This window comes from Antennarius striatus, chromosome 17, assembly GCF_040054535.1.
Source record: "Antennarius striatus isolate MH-2024 chromosome 17, ASM4005453v1, whole genome shotgun sequence".
Classification (NCBI taxonomy): Eukaryota; Metazoa; Chordata; class Actinopteri; order Lophiiformes; family Antennariidae; genus Antennarius; species Antennarius striatus.
The window spans coordinates 20,175,783-20,199,706 of NC_090792.1; the positions used below are offsets into that span (position 1 = coordinate 20,175,783).

The 23,924-nt window shown below is 45.4% G+C and overlaps 1 protein-coding gene across 1 annotated transcript in view; it reads right to left on the reverse strand.

Annotated features, from left to right (window-relative positions):
• Nucleotides 1-393: 393 nt before the first annotated feature.
• The window catches only part of LOC137611152 (neuronal PAS domain-containing protein 3), a 147,151-nt gene continuing 123,620 nt past the window's right edge, over nucleotides 394-23,924 (reverse strand). Inside the window, 7 exon segments of the mRNA XM_068339202.1 lie at nucleotides 394-966; nucleotides 969-1,999; nucleotides 4,403-4,518; nucleotides 5,007-5,154; nucleotides 16,156-16,262; nucleotides 18,525-18,718; nucleotides 19,727-19,845. Coding sequence (XP_068195303.1) covers nucleotides 394-966; nucleotides 969-1,999; nucleotides 4,403-4,518; nucleotides 5,007-5,154; nucleotides 16,156-16,262; nucleotides 18,525-18,718; nucleotides 19,727-19,845 — 2,288 coding nt within the window.

Genomic DNA, 23,924 nt, shown 5'->3' on the forward strand with positions numbered 1-23,924 from the left:
TCAAGTCTCCGGCGGAGTCCAATAGGAATTCTCTGTAGGCAAAAAAAAAAAAAAAAAGTAATTCTTTACAGTCTGTTTTTGTTCACATTTTCGTGAGAATAGTGTTGGAAACGGAAATTAAGGAAAGAGAGACGAAGAAGAGCAACAGAGGAGGAGGAGGAGAGAGGTAAAGGTAGAGAAAACGGACATGGTTGAGGGTCATTCAGGTCTATTACACAAGCTCAGTTGCTCAGATTCAAAGTGCTAGGATACATTTTTCCCTTTCCTGTCCCGGCTCCTCCCTCAGAAACACAGTGTTGTGTTGAAGTCGATCGTCTTTAATTATTTTTATTTAAAGTCTTTTTCTCACACAGTTGCTGATTCACACAGTAATGCGGTCTCGAACGTCTCGCGCTAATCCTCCTTCCTCTCCAGCGTCGTCGCCTGCGTGGCGTGGATCCCGTTGCTGTACACCGGAAACGGCAGCGTGGAGAAAAGCCCCTCCGCCGTGGTGAAAACGTTGGCGGCGGTGGGCATCTGCCCCCCCAGGGTGCCGTTGGTGCCCGTGGCGGCCGGGGATCCCACGAAAGGTCCGGCGGCGGCGGCGGCGGCCGACATGTTGAGCCGGTGGACGTGGTGGTAGAGCATCTCCATGGGCGTCTTGGGGTCCAGGCTAAACCCTGAGCTGTCGACAAAGTTGACGGCGGCGTTGGGGAGGAGATTGCCCTGGGCCATCGCCAAGGTGACGTCCGCCGGCGCGTACCTGATGGTGCCGGTGGTGTACACCCGCGGGGAGGTGGTGTTGGTGGACGCCAAGGTGCCGGTCACCCGGTGGACCAATGGGAGCACCACGTTTCCAGCCTGCAGGCGCTGCAGCGCCTCCAGGTCGCCGGAGTACAACAGCGACGAGGACGAGGAGGACGTGGAAGAGGAAGAGGAAGAGGAAGTGGTGGTGGGGGTGCCTTGTTGCTTGTCCCGCGGGGGAGGCGGGAGAGCGGCGGCGACAAGGGGTCGGCGGAGGAGGCGCTGGAGGGCGGGGCTAAGCTGACGGCACTGGAAGCTGAGGAAGGGGCGGAGCTCCCATTGAATGGGGGCTTCCGCGTTCCTCCACCTTCCGTTCCAGGGGGGGTGAGGACGGAGTCAGGTATCGCCACCTGGAGGGAGCCGCTTCCCTGGGGTGAGGGGAAGTTGTCGTGGGCCCCCGGGGGGGCCGTCGCCGCCGGCTTGGAGGTCATGCTGTAGGGGGGCTCGTTCCTGGAGATCTCCCGGTTGGGGGGGTAGTTCCAGATGCTGCTGTCGTTGTCGAAGTTGATCGGCTCGGCGATCTCCGTCTTGATCTTCAACACCGACGACGCCCCGCCCGCCCCGCCGGGGGAGCCTGCGGACGCCAGGAGATGGGAGGAGTTAGCTGACGCCGACTGGGCGTGGTCGACCAGAGATGTTGTGTCTCCCATGGCGACCGGGCTGGGCGTGGTTGAGGAGAGGCGGAGCCTCCTACTTCGGGTTCCGTCCCATTTCTGCACTTTCCTCCTCTTCCGCCGCTTCTGCGGTTTGTCTCCCGCGTTGCATTCTGGGACATCTCCGTTGTCTTCCTCGTCGTCGTCTTCCTCCTCCTCTTCCTCCTCCTCCTCGGACGAGGAAGTGGTGGCGTTGTGCAGCTGCACGTCCTCCCCCTCCCCGTAGTGCTCCACTTTAATGTGAAGCCCGCCCAGATTGCCCAGTCCTCCGATGCCCCCCAGGCCCTCCAGCCCCCCCAGCCCTACTAACCTCCCCAACCTTCCCCCTCCTCCCCCGGTGGCCTCCTCAGGCTCCTCCCCCTCGCCGTCCGACGCCTCCAGACTGTCGTCGCTGTCCTGACTCTCGGGGTTACTGGAGCTGTCTCCTTCTTCCTGCCGCTTCATTTCCTGTTCGGTGGAGGAGCAATGCGATTGGCCGGGCTGCTGGTGACGCTTGCTGTCAGCTTCCGGGTCCTCGCTGTGTTCTGATTGGTGGCCTGACTTCCTGTTGGGCTTCTCGTTGTCTGTCAGATAGAAAAAGTTGAAGTTTAAAAATCACAAATTTTAGCATAAAATCTTCGGAAAAAAAAAATTGCGTTTAAAAAATTTTTGGGCGGTGTCTTTGACTCCGCCCCCATCGACCCACGAGATGTTCATGAATGTTGGTATTCACATGCATTTTTTTCCGAGGCGATGATGTCCAGCCCATTACACACACACACACACACACACACACACACACACACACACACCAACACACACACACACACTGGTTGCCCAGCTGGCATCACTTTGACTCCCTCAAGGTACCAGAAACGTCAGCTTGATGGTTTTGTCTGGGGAAAACTCGTATCTCCATTAAATGTGTCGCCAAGCAAAACAGATTTATTCTCCGGCTGGAATAAAAAAAAACCCCAAAAACATGAAAACATTTTAAAGTGTTCAATAAAAACACATGTTTTCAAGTTTGAAAGAATTTTTGACTCCTTGGTTTAATAAAATCGTAAAAAGAAGAAGCCTCTGGTCAAAACTGACAAACCTGAAGATCTGATATGTTTTCACGTTGCATTATGGGAAATGTATTTTTTTATTGAGATTTGCTGGTTTAATTTTGCTGCTCTCAACCCTTTTCCCTGGATGGTCGAAACATAATTCCTGAAACATTTAACTCTAATTTTACTCAAATTCATTTGAATGTTTTATTGGTTTTATTATTGCTGCTATTCCTCCCCAATGTTTCTGTAAATCCCTCGCTGACAGTACAAAGGTCAGAGGTCAGACGTGTCGTTTTAGAACACGTGGCGCCTGAGCACCTCGGGCCGTTGGTTCCCGTCCGACACCGGACTTCTCCTGCTGGTCTGGCGTCGGTTGGAGGCGACGGCGTGCCAGAATTAGTCCGGTCCAGCAGGAATAACAGCTGGCACCGAATCACATCATCCCATCGCAGGCGGCAGGACGCGATAAGATTCTCCTCCAGGTGGGGGGCGCTAGTTTATTAACTTCGGCTAAAATGGAAGAATCTTAACTCTTCAGGAACGGTTGGTTGGAATGCAGACATAAATTATTCGTAGATTTGTTTTTCAGGAGCTTAATTCAGATGTTATTACTACTACAGATCTCATTAAACTAAAAATTTAAAAAGTTTAAAATTTAAAAATTTAAAAACTTATGCCAATAATGTAAAACTCTCATAGGATACCGCTAATGATAGATGTTAAGACCAAACAGAAATGTTTTCATGAAAGGCGATCTTACTTTTTCTTATCTTATTTTTACTGATCTTATTTTTAGCGTAGTTTTTTATTTTGTTCTTGCCTTTGTAATGTAGCCATCTTTAATTTTCCCAGTTTGGGATACATAAATTTGGGATACATTATACAATTTCCTCCGGGATTAATAAAGTATCTATCTATAAAGTCTAACTTATCTTATCTTATTCTAACTTATCTTACCTTATCTTATCGTTTTTTTAAAGTTTGCTAATTAGCATTACCTTTGTAACGTAACCATCTTTAAATTTTCCAGTTTGGGATAAATAAATAACTTATCTTATCCTAATTTATCTTATTCTAACTTGTCTAATCTTATAAAACCTGCCTTATCCTAACTTATCTTATCCTAACTTTTCTTGTCTTATCTTATCCTAACTTACCTTATCTCATCTTATCTTATCCTAAATTATCTTATCTTAACCTAACTTATCTTATTCTATCTTATCTTAACTTGTCTTATCTTATCTTATCCTAACTTACCTTATCTCATCTTATCTTAACCTAACTTATCTTATTCTATCTTATCTTAACCTAACTTATCTTATTCTATCTTATCTTAACTTGTCTTATCTTATCTTATCCTAACTTACCTTATCTCATTTTATCTTATCCTAACTTATCTTATCTTAACCTAACTTATCTTACTCTATCTTATCTTATCCTAATTTACCTTATCTTAGCCTAACTTATCCTATCTTATCTTATCCTAACTTATCTTATCGTGCATCTTCCGCAGACCGTTGTGTGTTTGTTTGGAGGGTTTTTTACGACTTCTGTGGAGTTATTCTATGCTTTATGTCACTCGGTGGCAGTTTGCAGCGATGCCAGCGAACGCTCGGCGCCCTGCAGCTGTTGGCGCTCGTCAGCATCCAGCCTGGCGCCGACATCGCCCTGGCAACCAATGATAAAATATCTCTGGCTGCTGCGATTCAAGCTGTACGTCTGTCGGATGGTTTTTACACCGTTAATGTTTGAAGGGGTGTTTGTCATAGGGGCATTACAGGAACATGGAACGGTTTTATTTATGTAAATTGTATTAAAAACTGATATTACACATGTAATTAATAGTTTCTCATTAGTGTTAATTACATTTTAATCTGACTATGTCTTCCACTGTGCTATTCATTTTCTTTTCCTAGTTTCTTTCCCACCTACCGGAGTTTTCTTTGGACTCGGAGTCGGAGTCGGAGGATTCTGACGACTCGGAGGTTTTCTCAGGCAGGTTGGGCAGCTGGGCGATGTCGATGGGAACGTCTTTATACTCCGGATTGCTGCGAAATCAGGAAAACACGGAATTCTTTCACCCGACCGATAAAAACTCAAACATGTATTTGCTCTAAACAGCAAATCAGACAAAAGAAACTTGATAAATTAATCCTGAAGCACTTTTAATTTGAAGAAATTACAATATATAATTCTAATTTTAACAATTTTCCTTCAATATCGAGACACAGAAAAAAAAATTCCCCAACTTTAAACTGTTAAAATTGAAATTACAAATAACAAGGCAAAATATTTTTACTTTTTTGAGAAAGAAGTTTTATTTTCTCCCATATTAAATTACCCGTGTTTCACATAAACAACTGTTTTGTTTTTTACTGTTATTTTAAATAAATCCACAGATGTTTGCATGTGAACGAATTTCTTATTGATTCAATCTCGCTCGTTTTTTTTGGTTTACATCTCGATTCACGAGAGACAAACTTTGCAGGTGAGCGGATCTAATTGTTGTTGCCACGGCGACTGAGCGACCTCTGACCTGAGGACGTAGTTGACCCAGATGACGTTCTTCTCGTTGGCGTTCTTGGCGTTGATGGCGATGGTGGCGCTGGACTGGATCCAGATGTAGCCGCTGTTCTTCTGGATCCAGCGGTAGTATTTGGTCACACACTGACCCTTGTTCATCACTGAGGGAGGGGGGAGAGGGGGGTAACATAGAGAGTGAGACAGAGAGGGGGGAGGTTTGTTGTGTTTGTTCGATATTCAGGGATGTTCCAAACTATTGCACATCGTACCGCGGGAGCAGCTTGTCCATCAGAGGGGAGAGGAGAGAGGGATGGGGGGGGACGAGAGAGAGGGATGGGGGGGAGATGGAAAGAGAGGCAGTCATCAGATGTCATGTGACAGCTGGCTGAGAGCTGCTCTGCTGCTGCCGTCATTAATCAGCCCAACACACACCGCCAGCCTCCGCCAGTGTGTGTGTGTGTGTGTGTGTGTGTGTGTGCGTGTGTGTGTGTGTGTGTGTGTGTGCGTGCGACATTCCCGTGATATGTGTTGCGACTCGATGTTGAAATAACCTGTCGAGTTCCGGTGGAAAATAAAAGTTATCAGAAGAAGTAGAACGAATGTTCAAACAGTCGTTAGCGCTAACGTCGGCTAACGACGGACGCGCCGACTCAGCAAAAGTTTTTCCTGCGATCCCTCCTTTTTCATCCCGCGCTCGATTAAATCAAAAGAGTTAAACTCGAACAACGCGCAATCTGTCGCCTGAGCGTTTTTATTGTCTTGATTGATAAAGTTAAAAAAAAAAAAAATTCCAGGAATTATGGGGGGAATGGAGAGCAACGTAAAAATAAAGTCTAAACCTGTCAGTATAATTTTGAAAAAATCATTTTTTTAGGCCATAATTCATTTTAAGTTTAATTTAAATAATTTTTTGTTTACATTTTTTCTACTTGTACTGTTTCTTCTTGCTACTAAACTTTCTAGATTGTGTAATTTGTTCTTTTTTGCAAAAAAAACCCCCATTTCTATTAATATATTTTAATACTTTTCCATATTTTTTTCCGTTTCCATTGTGTTTATACGACAATAAACACTTTGGACTCTTGAATCTTGAGAGCGCTACAGTACCTTCTACTCGCCACCAGAGGGCGCTGTGTCGCCGCATCTCACCTCTTTGGCCTTGGGAGGCGGGATGCCCTCCCTCACCCCCCACCCCTACCCACCCCTATAACCCTGCTCCGCCCTGCGACGGCGCACAGGCAATAAATTTGGCTAAATTAACCACTAAATGGTTATCTCAAGCAATATGTATGGGCATTAATCAGGGGCCGCTCAAACCGACAGTCGCACGAGGAGCCGGGGCCACTAAATTCATATCCCTCTCCTCCATTTAATTACAGACACAAATAGGTTTCTCCACCGCCGAGAAGAAAGAGAGAGAAAGTAGAGGGTGATTTATATAAAAAGAAGGCCAGTAATTAAAAACTATTAGAAACTAGGAGCATTGTTTAAGACGACATCCCCAGGGCTGCTGTAATTGACTTTGGTCGGGCAGCCGGCACTCATTTGTTCTCTATTTGCCTATTCAGGGAAAGATGGAGAGAAATAGAGAGAGAGAGAGAGAGAGAGAGAGAGAGAGAGAGAGAGAGAGAGAGAGAGAGAGGAGAGAGAGAGAGAGAGAGAGAGAGAGAGAGAGAGAGAGAGAGAGAGAGAGAGAGAGAGAGAGAGAGAGAGAGAGAGAGAGAGAGAGAGAGAGAGAGAGAGAGAGAGAGAGAGAGAGAGAGAGAGAGAGAGAGAGAGAGAGAGAGAGAGAGAGAGAGAGAGAGAGAGAGAGAGAGAGAGAGAGACAGACGGAGGGGAAAATAACTTGTTTGCATGTTAAGGCAGAGATGGTGAGATCACGTCACCTTGACTGTGACCTTGCTTTGTTTGTACGGCAGAGTAAATAACGACACAATGAATGTGTGCTTGTGTGTACACACACACACACACACACACACACACACACGCACACACACGCACATACACACACACACACACATGCACATACAAACACACACACACATGCACACACACACACACTCACACGCTTGGTGCTGCTTGTTGAGATGACTGCAGGTCCTCAGAGAGCAGCCCAGTGTATCAGCGTGTCCAATGGAAGGACACACACACACACACACACACACACACACACACACACACACACACACACACAGTCTCACTTGTCGTCTGCTGCTCACCATTAAATAATAAACAGGAGGTCACCTGATCGATAGGGAGGTTGACCTCCTGCTGGATTCTGATTTGTTGGCTTTTATTCCGCGGCGGTCGGTGTCAGGTGTCATACCTGACGCGCCTTCACAACCGTCCAATCAGGTGTTTTCTCTTTCTGTTTCATTCAAGTGTGAGATTTAAAATAAATCGGTCGTCTCCAACCCGATAGAGTAAAATCTGCCAACAGGTGGCGCCACTTCCTGGGGTGGAGGCGGAGCTTTTGAATCGCTGTGTAGGAGCTAGTTGTCCACTAGCGGCTATGCGTGACACTTTTAATGTTCGTTATCATGTGGCGACCTCTAGTGGCAACATTCATGATGACAGGGAGGATTTACAGATATATACACTTTAAATGCTAGCCAAATGACAAGCTAGGTGCGACAAATGTGTTCGGAAACAATGAAGAAGAAAGAAGTGACGTGGAACCCTCCATCCTTCAGTCTCGTCCACCAGAGGGCAGTCCACCTCTTCACTGCCCTCTGGTGGACGTAACAGCAATGACGCTAAAGGCTAACGGGCGTTAGGGTCAATTTACGTATAGATAAAAACTGATTGGTGGGGAACTGAGTGGGAGGAGCCAGGACAGCGAACTCAGAAACAGTCTCCAATCCGACCTCGTCTGTCCGTCCTTCTTTGTGTTTGTCTGACAGGTGAGGTTTATATGTTCCCCCCCTTCTCTCACTCCTCTATTAAATCACTCGCTCTCTGATTGGCCGCTAATGAAGGAGAGGAGAGGAAGAGACGGAAAGAGAGAGAGTGATAGGGAGAGAGGGAGAGAGGGAGAGAGGGAGAGAGAGTGCTGGAGGCTTGCCCGAGGCGGCAGGAGAGAGACCAACAGATTAAAGGAGTTCTATTCCCTTTTAAAGCCTCTCCACATCACTGTTTTCTCCCTCCATCATTCTCTCTCTCTCTCTCTCTCTCTCTCTCTCTCTCTCTCTCTCTCTCTCTCTCTCTCTCTCTCTCTCTCTCTCTCTCTCTCTCTCTCTTTCTCATTCAGTCAAAGTCACTCGTTCCCTGTTGTCTTCCTGTCGGAGATCCGTCTCCGTTTTCGGTCACAACTCTTGTTTCTTGACTTTTCCGACAGTGTTCTTTATCCTTTAATTTCCTCTCGATCTCAGAAGTCCAGTCGTGGGCGTTTCCTTTCACAACAGGAAGTAAGAAGCTGACTATGGTTGCTAATCTGACTTGAACACAAACATAGTGCATCTCCGGCCAACGGGAGCTAGCCGCGTTGGCGCTATCTGACAAATGACACAGGTGTAGACACCAAAGTTCACCAAAAAGTCCCAAAGCGAAGTTGTCAGGTCCACTTCCTGTCTGCCACTTTTAACGCCGAAACACCAGACAGACTAGAAAAACTTCAGGTTTGTGCTTTAATCTGCGTCTCATTCTTATCTCCTAGCTTAATATGCTCACAACAGATCTCCGGATCTCGCCGCAGCAGCAAAGTCGATTTCCGTCCGTCGGAGAAAAAAAATGACATTTTAGTATCAGAATGGAATTCGGAAGATATGCGACTCGAGGAGAAGAGGTGGAATATCTGCTCCGGTGATTACAGGAGGAAAGAATCTGTGCGGAATTGACTCGACTCTGGATCTTTCCCGCGGTATCCTAAAGGTTAGGGCGCCGGTGGAACCCAGGAGACAGATACAGGAAATGACTCTTCAGTCAGTCTTTTCATTTCCGAATGTTTTCTGCTCCTGAACAGGAACATAGGACTTTCTCAGGCTTCCATTACCGGAGGACACGCGTCATTGACTTCCAACTGATTTCCTTTCACGCACAGGCGAGGTAGAAAAAATTTAATGACGAGACCGGCTTTTTAAATTTTCTTGGATCGAATTCTGAATTGTGAGAATGTTTGCTAACGCTAAAAAAAAAAACCTTGTGCATCGTTTTAAAGTTCTTCCAATTCTTGTATTTGATCAGAATCATCGACACGTTTTTCTACGACTTTATGCAGACGACACCCAAGTATGTACGAAAGATAACCAACGCTACCCGTAGCCGTCTTAGCGTAGCGGCTAAGTGGGCTACCATTCTTTATACTGGTTTAGCTTCATGCTAGCTCAGTCATCCCCACTGATCATGAGACTTTACACATCAGAGAGCTCTCTGGGGAGTCTGGCTTTTATTTTGAAGGGCACCCTGTGATAACAGGAAGAGGCAAAGTTAGCCAATGTTGGGGGGGCAGGAGGGAGTTTAGGGACGTGTCTATCTGCCCCCCCCCCTCCTGTGTGTTCTGCGATTATTTAAATCTTTATTAACACACATCTTTGTTCAGACAGTTTGAACTCCAAATAAAACCCGACTTGTGACGGAACTGAAGATTTCAAATAAAGTCATAAAGTCAGCAGGTGGCGTCAGATTGTGTGTGTGTGTGTGTGTGTGTGTGTGTGTGTGTGTGTGTGTGTGTGTGTGTGTGTGTGTGTGTGTGTGTGTCTCATGCCATTGAAGATGTCCGTGTTTCCGGCTCATCCAAAATGGTTTGTTTTTGTGTCGTGTGTTTTCCTAAAGCACCTTCATATGTGTGTGTGTGTGTGTGTGTGTGTGTGTGTGTGTGTGTGTGTGTGTGTGTACGAGACTGTTTTGTCTGCAGACGGTTTAGAAATGCCTCTCGGTGTGTGTGGACTCATTAAAGCCAGAGTTCGTCCAGAGAGACCAGCTCTGCTAAAACGCCTGCAGGCTTAAATCCACCGAGCTTCACTTCTGAACCGGCGTCTGTCTGTCTGTCTGTCTGTCTGTCTGTCTGTCTGTCTGTCTGTCTGTCTCACTCTCTTTACCTTCCTATTGTATCCGACTGTCTCTCCGTTTTGTCACTCTCTCCACAGAACACCTGTCTTCCTCGTTTCTTTCTATAGACGTCTATTTTCCTGAATGTCTCCTCTTTTGTTTCCTCTGCTAGGAGGTTATGTTGTTGTCAGCGTTGGTCTGTTCGTTTGGCTCTTTGTGTGTTAGCAGGAATACAAAAAAAAAAGATTTTAATTACAGTAATCTTTGGTTTATTCGGACTTCAAACCTTCACTACATCGCGGATTTTCAGTAGGTAGTATTTCGAGACTCACAGAACGTAGCACACTTTTGTGTATTAAACACTTTTTAATACAAAAGTGCTCTAAACAGTCTATCAGAGTGTGGGAAAAGTTAATACAGATAGCAGGTGGTTTAATATCAGAAACGTTTAAATTACCGTAAATAATAAATAGCTCCTCGCTATATCGCGGAATTTCATTTTGAACGGAATGCATTAACAGTGAGTATCTTAGGAACGTTAGCTTATGTTAGCTCATAGCGGCGGCGGTTCAGGACCAACTCTCCACGCTAACCTCATAATTTCGTTGGACGATTTTATAACGCCGATCAGAAGTTTCCAGACAAACACTGGAACGGAACCCACATTGAGTCGGGACCTGGTGGAGGGTTCTGCCTGTTAGAGGCACTGTTTGTTTTTCTTGTCACCACTATCACAAAGTCCTTGTTGCCAAGGTAACCGATGGGTGTCGGTCTTTTGGAAAGTGCCTGGAGTTTAACTTGGTGGCAAACGTAAGAGATAATCCCAAGATGCTTCAATCAAATCCAACTTTTATTTTCCTGTTCTGTTTGTAAAAAGTTGGAAACAAATCAAATCAATTATCAACACCCGTTTCTTTATGTAGATTCGTTCTGTCGCTCGTCAATAAGCTGTAAGTTGAGCTCCGGGCTGGAACAAAAGCTACTTCCTGTTTGAAGTGATGTTTCCACCTGCCTGTAACGACACCATCCAACCGGCGTCTTAAGGATCCTTTGGCGACGGTGAACCTTCGCCAGAGGAGATTCGTCAAAGCAATGTGACTCTAAAATCCAGGAGGAGGAAGGGCAGTGCCGCCGTAGAGTCTCTGGTCTCGTCGGTTTGCCAGCTAGCATCACATGGTCCATCCATCGATTCTCTGGTGACTGATGGGTAACCCATCCTGACCACGTTAACGACTTTATCCTCCTGTTTTCTCTTCTTTCTTTCTCAGACTTAAATCTTTTTCTTGCTATCCTGTCTTCTGTGAGACAATAACGTCGTCTTCTTTTCTCGTTTTTTGAGCATCTCTCCGTTTCTAAACACCTCATACTTTCCTGATCGATGTCTTTTCCGTGAAAACACATTCGTCTAACTTTTAGTTTTTCTTCCTCCTCGGTGCTTCTTCCTTTCATTTCCTATGAAACAGAGAAGCGGACTATCTTCCTCTCCGCCCAGCCCTCCTTGAGAATATTAGCATTTTGTCCTTCATCCTTTCTTTTCTCAGTCTGCAAACTGTTCATTCCCATTTATCTTCTTTTCTTTGAGAAAAGAATCTCTCTCTCTTCAGCCTTTGTGCCAACTATTTCTGTTTTTTACCCTCTTTCTCTGCCTACAAATCACTTTGCCACATCTTTCTTTGTGGAAAGACAAGTTCATCCTCTCTTTCTCCCTCCCTTTTTTCTCGGCTCGCAGTGGAAACGAGGACAGATTGACTTTGAGATCTGACCCGAGTTAAGACCAGCTGTCAGCAGGTAATGATAGAGACTTAGGGAGTGACGCCTTTTCACAGAGAGGGATCACGCCTCGTCCTCCACTTAAAAAGAAGCCTTTTAAAATTTAGATCCCTGTTGAGAGAACAGGCTATCTCTCTAAAATACACCTTGATCGATCCCCTAACTATCCGACTCCTGAAGCAGCAGGAGAACTGAGAGCAGACACGGAAATAAATCCCACAAAAAGAAAAATCAGGGCCGGTGAGCTGCAAAGAACGCCAAAGTCTTTTCTCAGCTGATGACCAGCAGCAGGAAGTGGGAACCGCAAAACTCAGATTCAGTTTTTTGGGGTGTCTTTTATCGTCCAGAGACACAATTACAATCGATTATTCTCTTTCTTTAGTAACTAATGAAAATGAACAATAGATCCAAGACTTTCTTTTGTTTCGAGACTAGAGGAAGACTTGATACGACCACCTTTATATCTCTGCTGGATGGTGGGGATGTCCAATTCAGGTACGCATTGTCACAACGCCCTGAACTCCATCTATCGTGATGCATTCAGGTTCACCGCAAACTCTGAAGCCCTTGGTCACCATCGTACATCCTCCCAAAAAACATGGGAAGTTTGGAAAAGACAATCTGGGTTTATTGGTAGTTTATAGTCGTAAATATTGATGATTGGTTGTGTTCAGTATCTATATTGACCTTCAATCAGGCAGACGGACAAAGGATTTTAACGTGACGAAACGAGGAGTGACCTGGAAAGTGTTTGTCCATGATGGTTGAAACCATTGGGGTTAGAGTTAATGGAAACTGGAATGTCTTTAACTTCAGGTAAAAAAACAAACCCATGTGTGCAAACAGAAGTCCAGACCGTCTCAAAGGTTCACCACGTCAACTGAAACAGTGGAGAATCGTTAGATTTCCGCTCTGAAATCAGCGTCTTCGCAATCAGCGTTGGGTTCATAAAGCCAGCGAATTAAAGCGCCCCAGAGAAAGGCGGGTTTCAGAACAATCTGCCCGCGCTCCATTTGACGGCGAGCGCGGCGAGAGAACAGACACGGAGCAGCGGCATCACCCCGTAGCCATTCATTTCTGAGAACCCCTCTTTCAAAGGGGAAATTAATTTTGAAAGAGGAAGAATAAAACGAGCAGCCAAGGTGACAGGAGGTGCTGTATTAGACTACGCTCGACTAAAACCAAGTCATTTAAACCGCTGGCTGCCGGATCGCCTCCCTGACCTTCCCTCCTCACAGCAGACAGAGAGGAATAATCTCGCTTCATATTTCACTTCCTTTTTCCGTGTTTTACACATTCTAACCCCCTACGCCCCCCGCCACTGTTCTGTCTGACCCCACCGGGCCAACGTAGAGTCGCTTCCTGATTGCCACTCAGCCCGCGAAGTTTTGGAGAAGGTAATTGAAAAAGTTTTCCTGCTTTGACTCTTTTGCGATGAGGTGTGTGACATGTTTTAGTTCGGTTGGGTGTCGTGGCGACGCAACGAGATCCGTGTTTTAGGATTTGCCCGCTCACAAACTCACTGAAGGGGGGTCAATGTTGGAACTTGGAGCAGGTTGGAGAAGGGCTAGCTAACTGTTAGTCATTGGCCACCAACGCTTCGTTGCAACTGATCTCCTTTGGTGGACTTTCTCCAGACATTCATCAGCTCTTTTCTTACTGCTCATGACCAATCCCAAGATGCTTTGCTTTTTTCACCGTGTTCACTAGCTGGTGGGCTCTGAAATACTCAATCCTCGTTGCATCGTTAGCTACCACACCTTCTCCATCTTCCTCTGTTCCTTCATCTGCTGTTTTGTCAGTGGATCAGTTGTCATGACGATAAATTCAACGATTAGAACTTGATTTCCACTGATGAGCTCCGTTAGATTGTCCTCCAGCCCCCCCTTGTTGAAAAACGTAACTGACGTCTCGAGACGTCAATGACAGCCAGTCTCGGGTCCAGATCTGGTTGGCGACAAATTTAGAGTTTGGAGACCCAAGTTGGTCTCTAAACCAAACAAACTCTTTTTTGGACCGACTGTTGAGCCAAGTCTCGTCACAACATCCACACATTAGTCATTGGCCACCAACGCTTCGTAGCAACTGATCTCATTCGGTGGACCATTTATCAGATCTACTCTTACTGCTCCTGACCAATCCCAAGATGCTTCACTCAGAGCGACACCGTGTTCGCTCCGGTTTGGGGTCATTCTTCTTTTGGAATGTTCAAAAGGTGCTTCAGCTTCCCTCACACACAACCAAGAAAAGGAGAGAAGTAAAACTACAAGGTAACTAAAAACAAAGAAAGAACCGAAGCTAACATTTGTTTGGCAAAACTACAGTCTTCAAACTGATTTTTAAAAAAGGCAATTTGTAATTTAATTGTGTGAATTTAACTCTACAAACGCGAAGACTCCTTATTGTAAAGGCAGAGAAGTCGAGCTTCTGTATCTTAACGCAGCAGACGGTGTTCTGATCAAATCTGACCACGCCGGTCTGAGGTTACACTCCCATCAGGCGCGTCCTCGCTGTGTGGCTGTTATTATTTGGCGTTCTGCCTGAATGCCTTCACTACCTCCGACACGCCGTCGACGGCGGAACAGCTTCTGAACGCCTCCTCGCTTTTTAGCACCGCAGTAAAAAATACGACTGCAGCAACAAACAATATCCCTCAAATCATCCAGACAGCCGTTTTTAACGGGGACGCCACGCCGCTGCCTCCCCAGCGTGATGAAGAGCGCATCACGCCGCCGCAGACGGAGAGGACGACCACCGAGGATAGCTTTCAAGTAGAGATCCGAAAGGAAAAGCATTCCTTTTATGAGAATGTCTGTCATCTATCTCTAACAAGATGTTATCCAGCAATTATCACTAGTAGGTCGCCCTTAAATCAGGCTGGGGAGCTGGACTTATGGGGGTTCTAAACCCAACCCGGTTTGACCAGTCCAATCAGGAGATTCCATTTTCATGGGAATGTTTGAACCCGCACAAATAAGGATGGTCAAACTCAGGGCCCAGGGGCCAAATGTGGCCCTCCACATCATTTAATGTGGCCCACCAGAGCATAAAAGGTCAGAGTGTCTAAAAATAAATAGGTCAAAAGTGTGCTTTGACCTACATTTCCCACAATGCAGTAGTTCAGCCCATTTTAACTCTGACTAAACGTAGTGAACAAAGTTAACGTCCTAACTTGTGTCTGATGTTATTTTTCTTTATTGATTGATAGTTTGATCCTTGATTGATGGAGTTCTGTGGGTTTAATAACCTGACAAATGAAAAGGATTTATGTTAGAACAGAGAAACAAACAAACATGTTTTTTCTGTCTAACTGTAATGTTTGGAACTAGAATCAGTCAGAAATTCAGTTATTTAACATTAAGGAGTAGTTACATTTAGTTACATTACACTGAGTTACATTTAGTTACATTTATTAGTTACATTAAGGAGTAGTTACATTTAGTTACATTACACTGAGTTACATTTAGTTACATTTATTAGTTACATTAAGGAGTAGTTACATTTAGTTACATTACACTGAGTTACATTTAGTTACATTTATTAGTTACATTAAGGAGTAGTTACATTTAGTTACATTACACTGAGTTACATTTAGTTACATTTATTAGTTACATTAAGGAGTAGTTACATTTAGTTACATTACACTGAGTTACATTTAGTTACATTTATTAGTTACATTAAGGAGTAGTTACATTTAGTTACATTACATTGAGTTACATTTAGTTACATTTATTAGTTACATTAAGGAGTAGTTACATTTAGTTACATTACACTGAGTTACATTTAGTTACATTTATTAGTTACATTCAGGAGTAGTTACATTTAGTTACATTACACTGAGTTACATTTAGTTACATTTATTAGTTACATTAAGGAGTAGTTACATTTAGTTACATTACACTGAGTTACATTTAGTTACATTTATTAGTTACATTAAGGAGTAGTTACATTTAGTTACATTACACTGAGTTACATTTAGTTACATTAATTAGTTACATTAAGGAGTAGTTACATTTAGTTACATTACACTGAGTTACATTTAGTTACATTTATTAGTTACATTAAGGAGTAGTTACATTTAGTTACATTACACTGAGTTACATTTAGTTACATTTATTAGTTACATTAAGGAGTAGTTACATTTAGTTACATTACACTGAGTTACATTTAGTTACATTTATTAGTTACATTAAGGAGTAGTTACATTTAGTTACATTACACTGATTTACATTTAGTTACATTTATTAGTTACACCTGGCCCTTTGAGGACAGACGTTATTCTGATGATCTGGCCCTCGGTGAAAATGAGTTTGACACCCCCTGGTCTAAATGATCAAACTCGTTAAATGCGATCAATACGGGAGAGTCTGGAGTCGAGTGGGGGGGCGGGGGTGGGCGGTACTCACGATCCAGGTGACACTGTCGGATTCCCTCCACGTCTTCGGCGTGAATGAACTGGTAGCATCTCTTCCCCACGATGTCCACCGGGGTCAGGTCCATGTAGTCGCTGATTCTGAAAGAGACCGAGAGAAAGGCTTGAAAAGACAAAGAAAAGAGACGCGATAATAACGGTAACCATCCGATCTCCACGGGGAGAAAACAGCTGTTCCAGAAGAATTGGCGCTTCGGTTCCACTGGTTTTTCTAAAATCAAATCACCTGATTCCGAAACTTGAGAACAGTTTTCATCGAATCGGTCCAGATCTTTACAGATCTCTGTTTTCCATGGATGTTTTCTTCTATCTATCTAGTGGGGGGTCAAATGTCCCACCATCCCTTTTTTTTGCAACCTCAGACAAAAAAACCTAAAATGTGCTGAAATAAATTCCATGAGTGAAGTTTTTTTTTTCAAATTTTCAAATTCTTGAGATTTTCAGACCGAAAACCCCCCCAGATGTATATCATTTTGTCAAGTCTTTTCCGTTTAGCTTGTCCCGTTAGCGGTCGCCATAGCTTGTCATCTTTTTCAGTATTATTTCGTTGTCATGTCAATTTATTTTACCTAAATGAAAAAGCAAAAGAAAGATTTCCTTTTTATTTTTTTTCCCCCAAACAAAAAGCAAAAATTCCGACAGATGCTTCCGACACGTTAGCGCCGGCGGCTCGATGACGCCGTGTTTCTTTGTACCAGACAAACCTCTTTGTTCGTATTTGCGTGACGCCGAACTGCCTGGAAGTGGGGAAATTGCGGAACTTTAAAACACATAAACCCATCGGCGCCGTTCCAGTACTCGACGATTAAAAAGAGCGATTCGGCTCGGAAAAAAAAAAAAAGAAAAAGAAAAGCTAATAACCCGACGCCGGCGACCAGAGCCAATCTGTCTATTGTATAGGTAACACACATCGGCTTTAAGAGGTTTAATTTGAACAAATTCGCCACAGGATAGACAGAACAATTTCCCAGGTATCATTCTGATAGAGGACGGGCGGTGCAGACTAATGTCTGGCAGGCAGATAACAGCACACTCTGTTCCCCGGGAAAAAAACTCCCATTTTCTCATTCTCTAAGAAACTCATCCTCAAAATGGGGCCGTAATGGAGCGACGCTTGTCTGTTCGCTTCTGTCACTCCGCATTGAATATCATCATCCGCCTCGCTTTGTGTCCCTTCTCCCCCCCTCAAAAAAAAAGAAAAAAAAAAGCAATCTGTCTACTATCTTTTTCCCCTCCTTTCTTTTTAAAATAAAACATGGAGGTTTTTTTCTGCCCCCCCCTGCCTGATACGAATCTCCCCGGTCGGCTTCAGATCCGATGCCTATCAGCTTTATCTGGACACCAGCGAGCAGCCGGATCCATCAGAGACAGATCCCACCGTTAAACCACCGGGATTGGCTCCACTTCCTGAATCAGACGCCACCACGAGGGAGGGGACCCGGGAGACCCCCCCCCAGCAGACAGGAAGCAGGAAGTAGTTTTATGTTCCACACCTGGAAGGACGGGTTCCTAAAGACAGGGACTCCACTGAGATCAACCAATCGGGATTATAGACAGTGGTGATGGAGGGATTAGAGACAGTGGTGATGGAGGGATTACAGACAGTGGTGATGGAGGGATTACAGACAGGGGTGATGGAGGGATTACAGACAGTGGTGATGGAGGGATTACAGACAGTGGTGATGGAGGGATTAGAGACAGTGGTGATGGAGGGATTAGAGACAGTGGTGATGGAGGGATTACAGACAGTGGTGATGGAGGGACTAGAGACAGTGGTGATGGAGGGATTACAGACAGTGGTGATGGAGGGACTAGAGACAGTGGTGATGGAGGGATTAGAGACAGTGGTGATGGAGGGATTAGAGACAATGGTGATGGAGGGATTACAGACAGTGGTGATGGAGGGATTAGAGACAATGGTGATGGAGGGATTACAGACAGTGGTGATGGAGGGACTAGAGACAGTGGTGATGGAGGGATTAGAGACAGTGGTGATGGAGGGATTAGAGACAATGGTGATGGAGGGATTACAGACAGTGGTGATGGAGGGATTAGAGACAGTGGTGATGGAGGGATTAGAGACAATGGTGATGGGGGGATTAGAGACAGTGGTGATGGAGGGATTACAGACAGTGGTGATGGAGGGACTAGAGACAGTGGTGATGGGGGGATTAGAGACAGCGGTGATGGAGGGATTACAGACAGTGGTGATGGAGGGATTACAGACAGTGCTGATGGAGGGATTAGAGACAGTGGTGATGGAGGGATTACAGACAGTGCTGATGGAGGGATTAGAGACAGTGGTGATGGAGGGATTAGAGACAGCGGTGATGGGGGCTGCACCTGTTCTCGCAGTAGATGATCTTCAGGTCCATGTTGACTCGCGTGACGAACATCTGGCAGTCGATGCGAACCTCGTTGATGGTGGGCGGGGGCAGGGCGTGGGCCACCACCACCATCCCCATGATCTGATTGGGCACCGAGCGGCTGTGGGTCAGAGCCATCCGGAGGCGGAGACACCCCGTGATGTGGATCACCTGACCAGAAGGGGAGGGGCCAACAGAAGGGAGGGGTCAAAGAACATTTCCACGGAAACGATTGGTGATGAAGAGGTGGAGCCTTCCTCCACCTGCAGCACAAAGGCCTTAAAGCTACTGACTGTATGATGTGTGTGTGTGTGTGTGTGTGTGTGTGTGTGTGTGTGTGTGTGTGTGTGTGTGTGTGTGTGTGTGTTGGTGTGTGTTTCACGCTGTTGTGTGTGTAAATGTATTTAGTAATATATGCATACGTGTGGATGAATATTTATGTGTGTCTCCGTCTCCGCTGTGATTTGCATGTGATCTCAGTCTGCCAGGTGGAGCATGGTAACACACACACACACACACACACACACACACACACACACACACACACACACACACACACACACACACACACACTGATTGGACCGAGTGCAGAACTAAAAGCAGAAGTGATAAAAACCCGTCAGGAGCAGCGAGAAAAGTCGAAACAAGGAAAAAAACCAAACAAGGTTCTGTGTTTACATGTAAATAATTTAATGTTTAAAGTTCAGATTTAATGTGAAAGTGATGCAGCAACACATGAGAAACATTCAAAGAGTGTTTTTATTTGAAACAGACGCTTCATCCATCACATGAACCGGGAATCTGCTCCGTTATCCGCATACGATTAAAAATTTAACAGAATTTCTTCTTGTTTCCGATAAATTTCACCAAATTCTTCTGAGTATTTTATGTCGATTAAAAAACAAAAACCCACTGGATGTGATCGTTAATATTTCCACACTCTTAAAGCTGTATCAGAAATATTGATGTTTTGTGAATCCTTTCAAATTAAAAGCCTTCAGTATCAAATTCATCCACTTTTTTTTTTTTGGCTTTGATGCCAAACGTCTGTTTAACCCTGAACCAATGGGATCACAGAAGCTGTTTCCGTGACAACCGATCTGATTGTTGAAACGGAAGCGGCACACCTTTGCAGACGGGGTCATGTTGAGACCGTTGCCGTGACAACGAGGGGCTCACCTTGTATCCTGAGGACTTGATGTGGACGCCGCGTTTGGTGAGCGTCGACTTCATCCGGATGAAGAAGGATCGCTCCAGCGTGTGGTCAGGAGACAGGAGGCTGGGGCTGCTGGACTCCACTGGGGAGGGACAAGAACACCTAGCGTTAGCCACGCCCACCCCAGGTATCAAAAAAGTACAGGAAGAAACGAAAATACTCAGACGACGGACATTTAGTCTGAAACCCGTGAACAGGAAGCTGAGCAAAATGACATAACTTCTTATTTTTTCGTTTATTTTTTGAAAAACAACGTATAATCAAAAACAACTGAACGCCAAACAATCTAAACCGAGGTAAACCTGTATCGTTAGAATAATAAAACAATTAGACTTGGGGACAGTAACATGCAGGTGCAGTTCCTGTCCTGACCACCAGGAGGTCACCATTCAGAAAGATGTTTTATCCCTGATATAAACTATTTCCTGGATGTTAAACTGAAAGTGACAAAACATCAAATGTCAACAGGAAGTGAGGAAAGAGGTTAAAGTTCATTGATTATGATGTCACACCAGACTGAACGGGACATTTAGCAACAGAATCTGATTGGTTCATCCCACTGGGGGCGTGGCTTAGAACCATTCTGTCGGCTGAAAGAACTGAATTCTCTTTTTGTTGTTGGTCCTTGTTTGTTAATGGAATTCTATCATTTATATTTTATTTTAGACGTTTGAATAAATTTAGTTTTGTTGTTGGAGGTCAGCTGAGACTCATTCACACACACACACACACACACACACACACACACACACACACACACACACACACACACACACACACACACACACACACACACACACACACACACGTCTCTGGTGGACGCTGTTAGTTTGATCAGCGCTGATTCGTGTTGACAACGTCTAATCTGAAAAAAATTGAAAGAAATGAATTAATATGCAAATTCATCCTTTATAATATAAATGTCCTTGAAGGGGGGTGGGGTAGGAGAGGGGGGTAAGAGGCAAAGGAGTAAAGGAGGGGGGGTTAGGGGGGAAAACAGAGAGAATAAAGGGAAAGTAAAACGACAAAGATGGATAAATAACATCGGAATGAAAAGAGGAAAGAAAAAGGATGAGAGGAAAACGGATCCCGAAAGAAAGGAAGAAGAAGAAAAAAGACGAGAAAAGAAAGGAATTTCTTTTTTTAAATTGAAAAAATTCAGAGGTTTTATTCATATTAATGCACATTTACTTTATTATTTTCAAAGAAAATGATATCTATTATTCACATTTCATTTTAAAAGACAATGATCACCTCAGGTTGCAAAAAAAAAAAAGGAAATAAGGCAAAAATATATAGAAAAGAAAGGAAGAGGACAACATGAAGGGCTGAAGGAGTGAAAGAAGAGAAATGAACGTGGAAAAGGGAGAAACAAGGATGGATGATGAAAAATAGAAAGAGGGAGAAAAAGAAGGAGAAAAGAAGGAAAGGGTGATGGAAATGTAAAGAAGAAGGAAAGCAAAGAGGAAGGAGGAACAGGAAGTAGAAAGTAATGAAAGGAAGAAAAAACAGGGAAGAAGAAGTGAAGAGTGATGGAAGAAGAGATGGAGCGATAAAGGAGGAGAAAAAGAACCAAAGAAAGAAAGAGACCGACGTGAGGAAGAGGAGGAGAGACAGGAAGTAACTCCAGGAGAGGAGGAGGAGTGTGTGTGTGTGTGTGTGTGTGTGTGTGTGTGTGTGTGTGTGTGTGTGTGTGTGTGTGTGTGTGTGTGTGTGTGTGTGTGTGTGTGTGTGTGTGTGTGTGTGTGTGTGTGTGTGTGTGTGTGTGTGTGTGTGTGATGTGGGGACTCAGAGGTGTTTTCTCATTCTACTCGTTCAGCCTTCATCGCCGCCGCGTCTTCGGGGACGCTGCTCCTACAAGACAAAGATTAGGGCTACAAAGGCAGCAGGTGGCTAACGGCTAACGTGTGTGTGTGTGTGTGTGTGTGTGTGTGTGTGTGTGTGTGTGTGTGTGTGTGTGTGTGTGTGTGTGTGTGTGTGTGATGGGGGGGGCTCCGGGACCCAATTATCTACGGCACCAAAAGTTTCCCCCGTTTGAAGGACGAATCATTAATTAAAAAGAACAACTCACCTACGCATGAGATCTGTGGACAATACCCAGAATGCCGAGGGTTTCTGTGTGTGTGTGTGTGTGAGATTGTCTCGGTGGGACGGCCCGTTATTGTCAGAGAGTCTAATAACGCCGCCTGGTTCAGAGAATCCGACTGATAACCGACGAACGTGACGAGAGAACGACGACAAGGTCGCGACCTCTAAGACGTGATGGGCGGAGCCTAAAACGACTCGACCTCTAGAGCCGTGTTTGGTCTGATGGGCAGGGCCTCGGGATAATAAACCAGCCTCATTGGTGGGCGCCAAACTTTTTGGGGTCATATCAGGTGCATCGATCTGCAGGCTGGCGTTTTGGAGCTACTTCCTGTGCAAACAGGAAGTAGCTGTTCGCGGGTTGCCAGGTTTGCTTGGCGTGAGGAAGACTTGATGGAATCAAATCTGACAACATCACAAGCGTGTTAATGGACTGAAGCTAGCTGCTTCCTGTCTCCATGCTAAGCTAAGCTAAGCTAAGATAAGCTAAGCTAAAGAAGCGCGACGGATCCGTCCCCCGTTTCTTTCATCACTCGTCTCCTCTCTTCCAAACCATCAACTCCCTCCTTTCCTCCGGCTCCTCCTCCTCTTCTTCTTACCCACAATGCAACAGCAACGAGAGCCGTGGGACATCAGAGAGGAGGAAGGAGCGGGGCGAGCGTGACAAATGTGCTGAGTGTCGCTCGTACGCGGGCACGCACACGCACACACACACACGCTCACACACACACGCTCACACACACACGCTCACACGCACACGCACACACACACACACGCTCACACACACACGCTCACACACACACGCTCACACGCACACGCACACACACACACACGCTCACACACACACGCTCACACACACACACACACACACACACACACACGGAGTGTATTGTCAGTGAAAGTTTAATTGTGTAAACACTCTGTAACTGTCCTGTCATATTCCTGCCTCTCCGGCTCGCTATCGCCTCCACGCTGTAATTGAATTGCTACCGTAAGGGGGGGGGGGGGTGTTAGGAGGGGTGTGGGGGGGCTGAGGTGGGGGGGGGGACTCGCCTTATGAAAAGAATGTGTTTCCTATCAGACGGCGTTTGACAAATCGTGTCAGGGAGTAAAGCACAAGTGATCATTTTTCAGTTTACTGGAGGTGGAGGAGGAAGAGGAGGAGGAAGAGGAGGAGGAAGAGGAGGAAGGGGAGGGAAGGGGGAGGAGGTGGGAGGGGGGGAGACACTGAAGGGGAGGAGAAGGAGGATAAAGGAGGATTAGAAGGATGACAGATGAGGAGGACGAAGAGGAAACGGGTGAGGAGAGGAAGAGGAAGAGGAAGAGGAGGGTGAGGGAAAGGGATGATTTTAGAGGAACAGAGGAGAAAAGGAGGAAGAGGAATGATGTGAGAGGTGAACAGGGAGGTGAGGAAGAGGAGGAGAGAAGAGAGGAGGAAGATGGGATGCAATAGAAGAGAAGAAAGAGGAAGTGAGTGGAGAGATGGAGAAAAAGGAAGGAAGGAAGGAAGGAAGGAAGGAAGGAAGGAAGGAAGGAAGGAAGGAAGGAAGGAAGGAAGGAAGGAAGGAAGGAAAGAAAAAAGGAAGAGGATGATGTGGTAGGATGGAGGAAGAGGAGGAGGAAACAGGAAGAGGAAGAAGAAGAAGAGAGGAGGAGGACTGTAGAAAAAAATGAGCTTAAAAGTACAGAGCTGTGTGTGTGTGTGTGTGTGTGTGTGTGTGTGTGTGTGTGTGTGTGTGTGTGTGTGTGTGTGTGTGTGTGTGTGTGTGTGCGTGTGTGTGTGTTGCAGCTTTCCTCAAAGCCTTTTCCCACAATGCATAGAGCCTGGGAACCAGGAGTAAAGGAAGGTAAAACCTCTATAAAAAGGTAAAAAGTGAGACAGGTAAATTACCCCCCCCTCCCCCCCCCTCCTCCCCCCTTTCTGCAGTGATTAACAAAGACTTTTATTTTGGCGGTCTCGTCGGGGCGCTCTGATCCCGTTCTCGTCTTTCTTCCCTTCTTTCCTCGTTTCTCCTCCAGAGACGACTTCCTTCCTCCCCCATCTCCTCCTCCCCCCCCCCTTCTGCCCCCATGAAG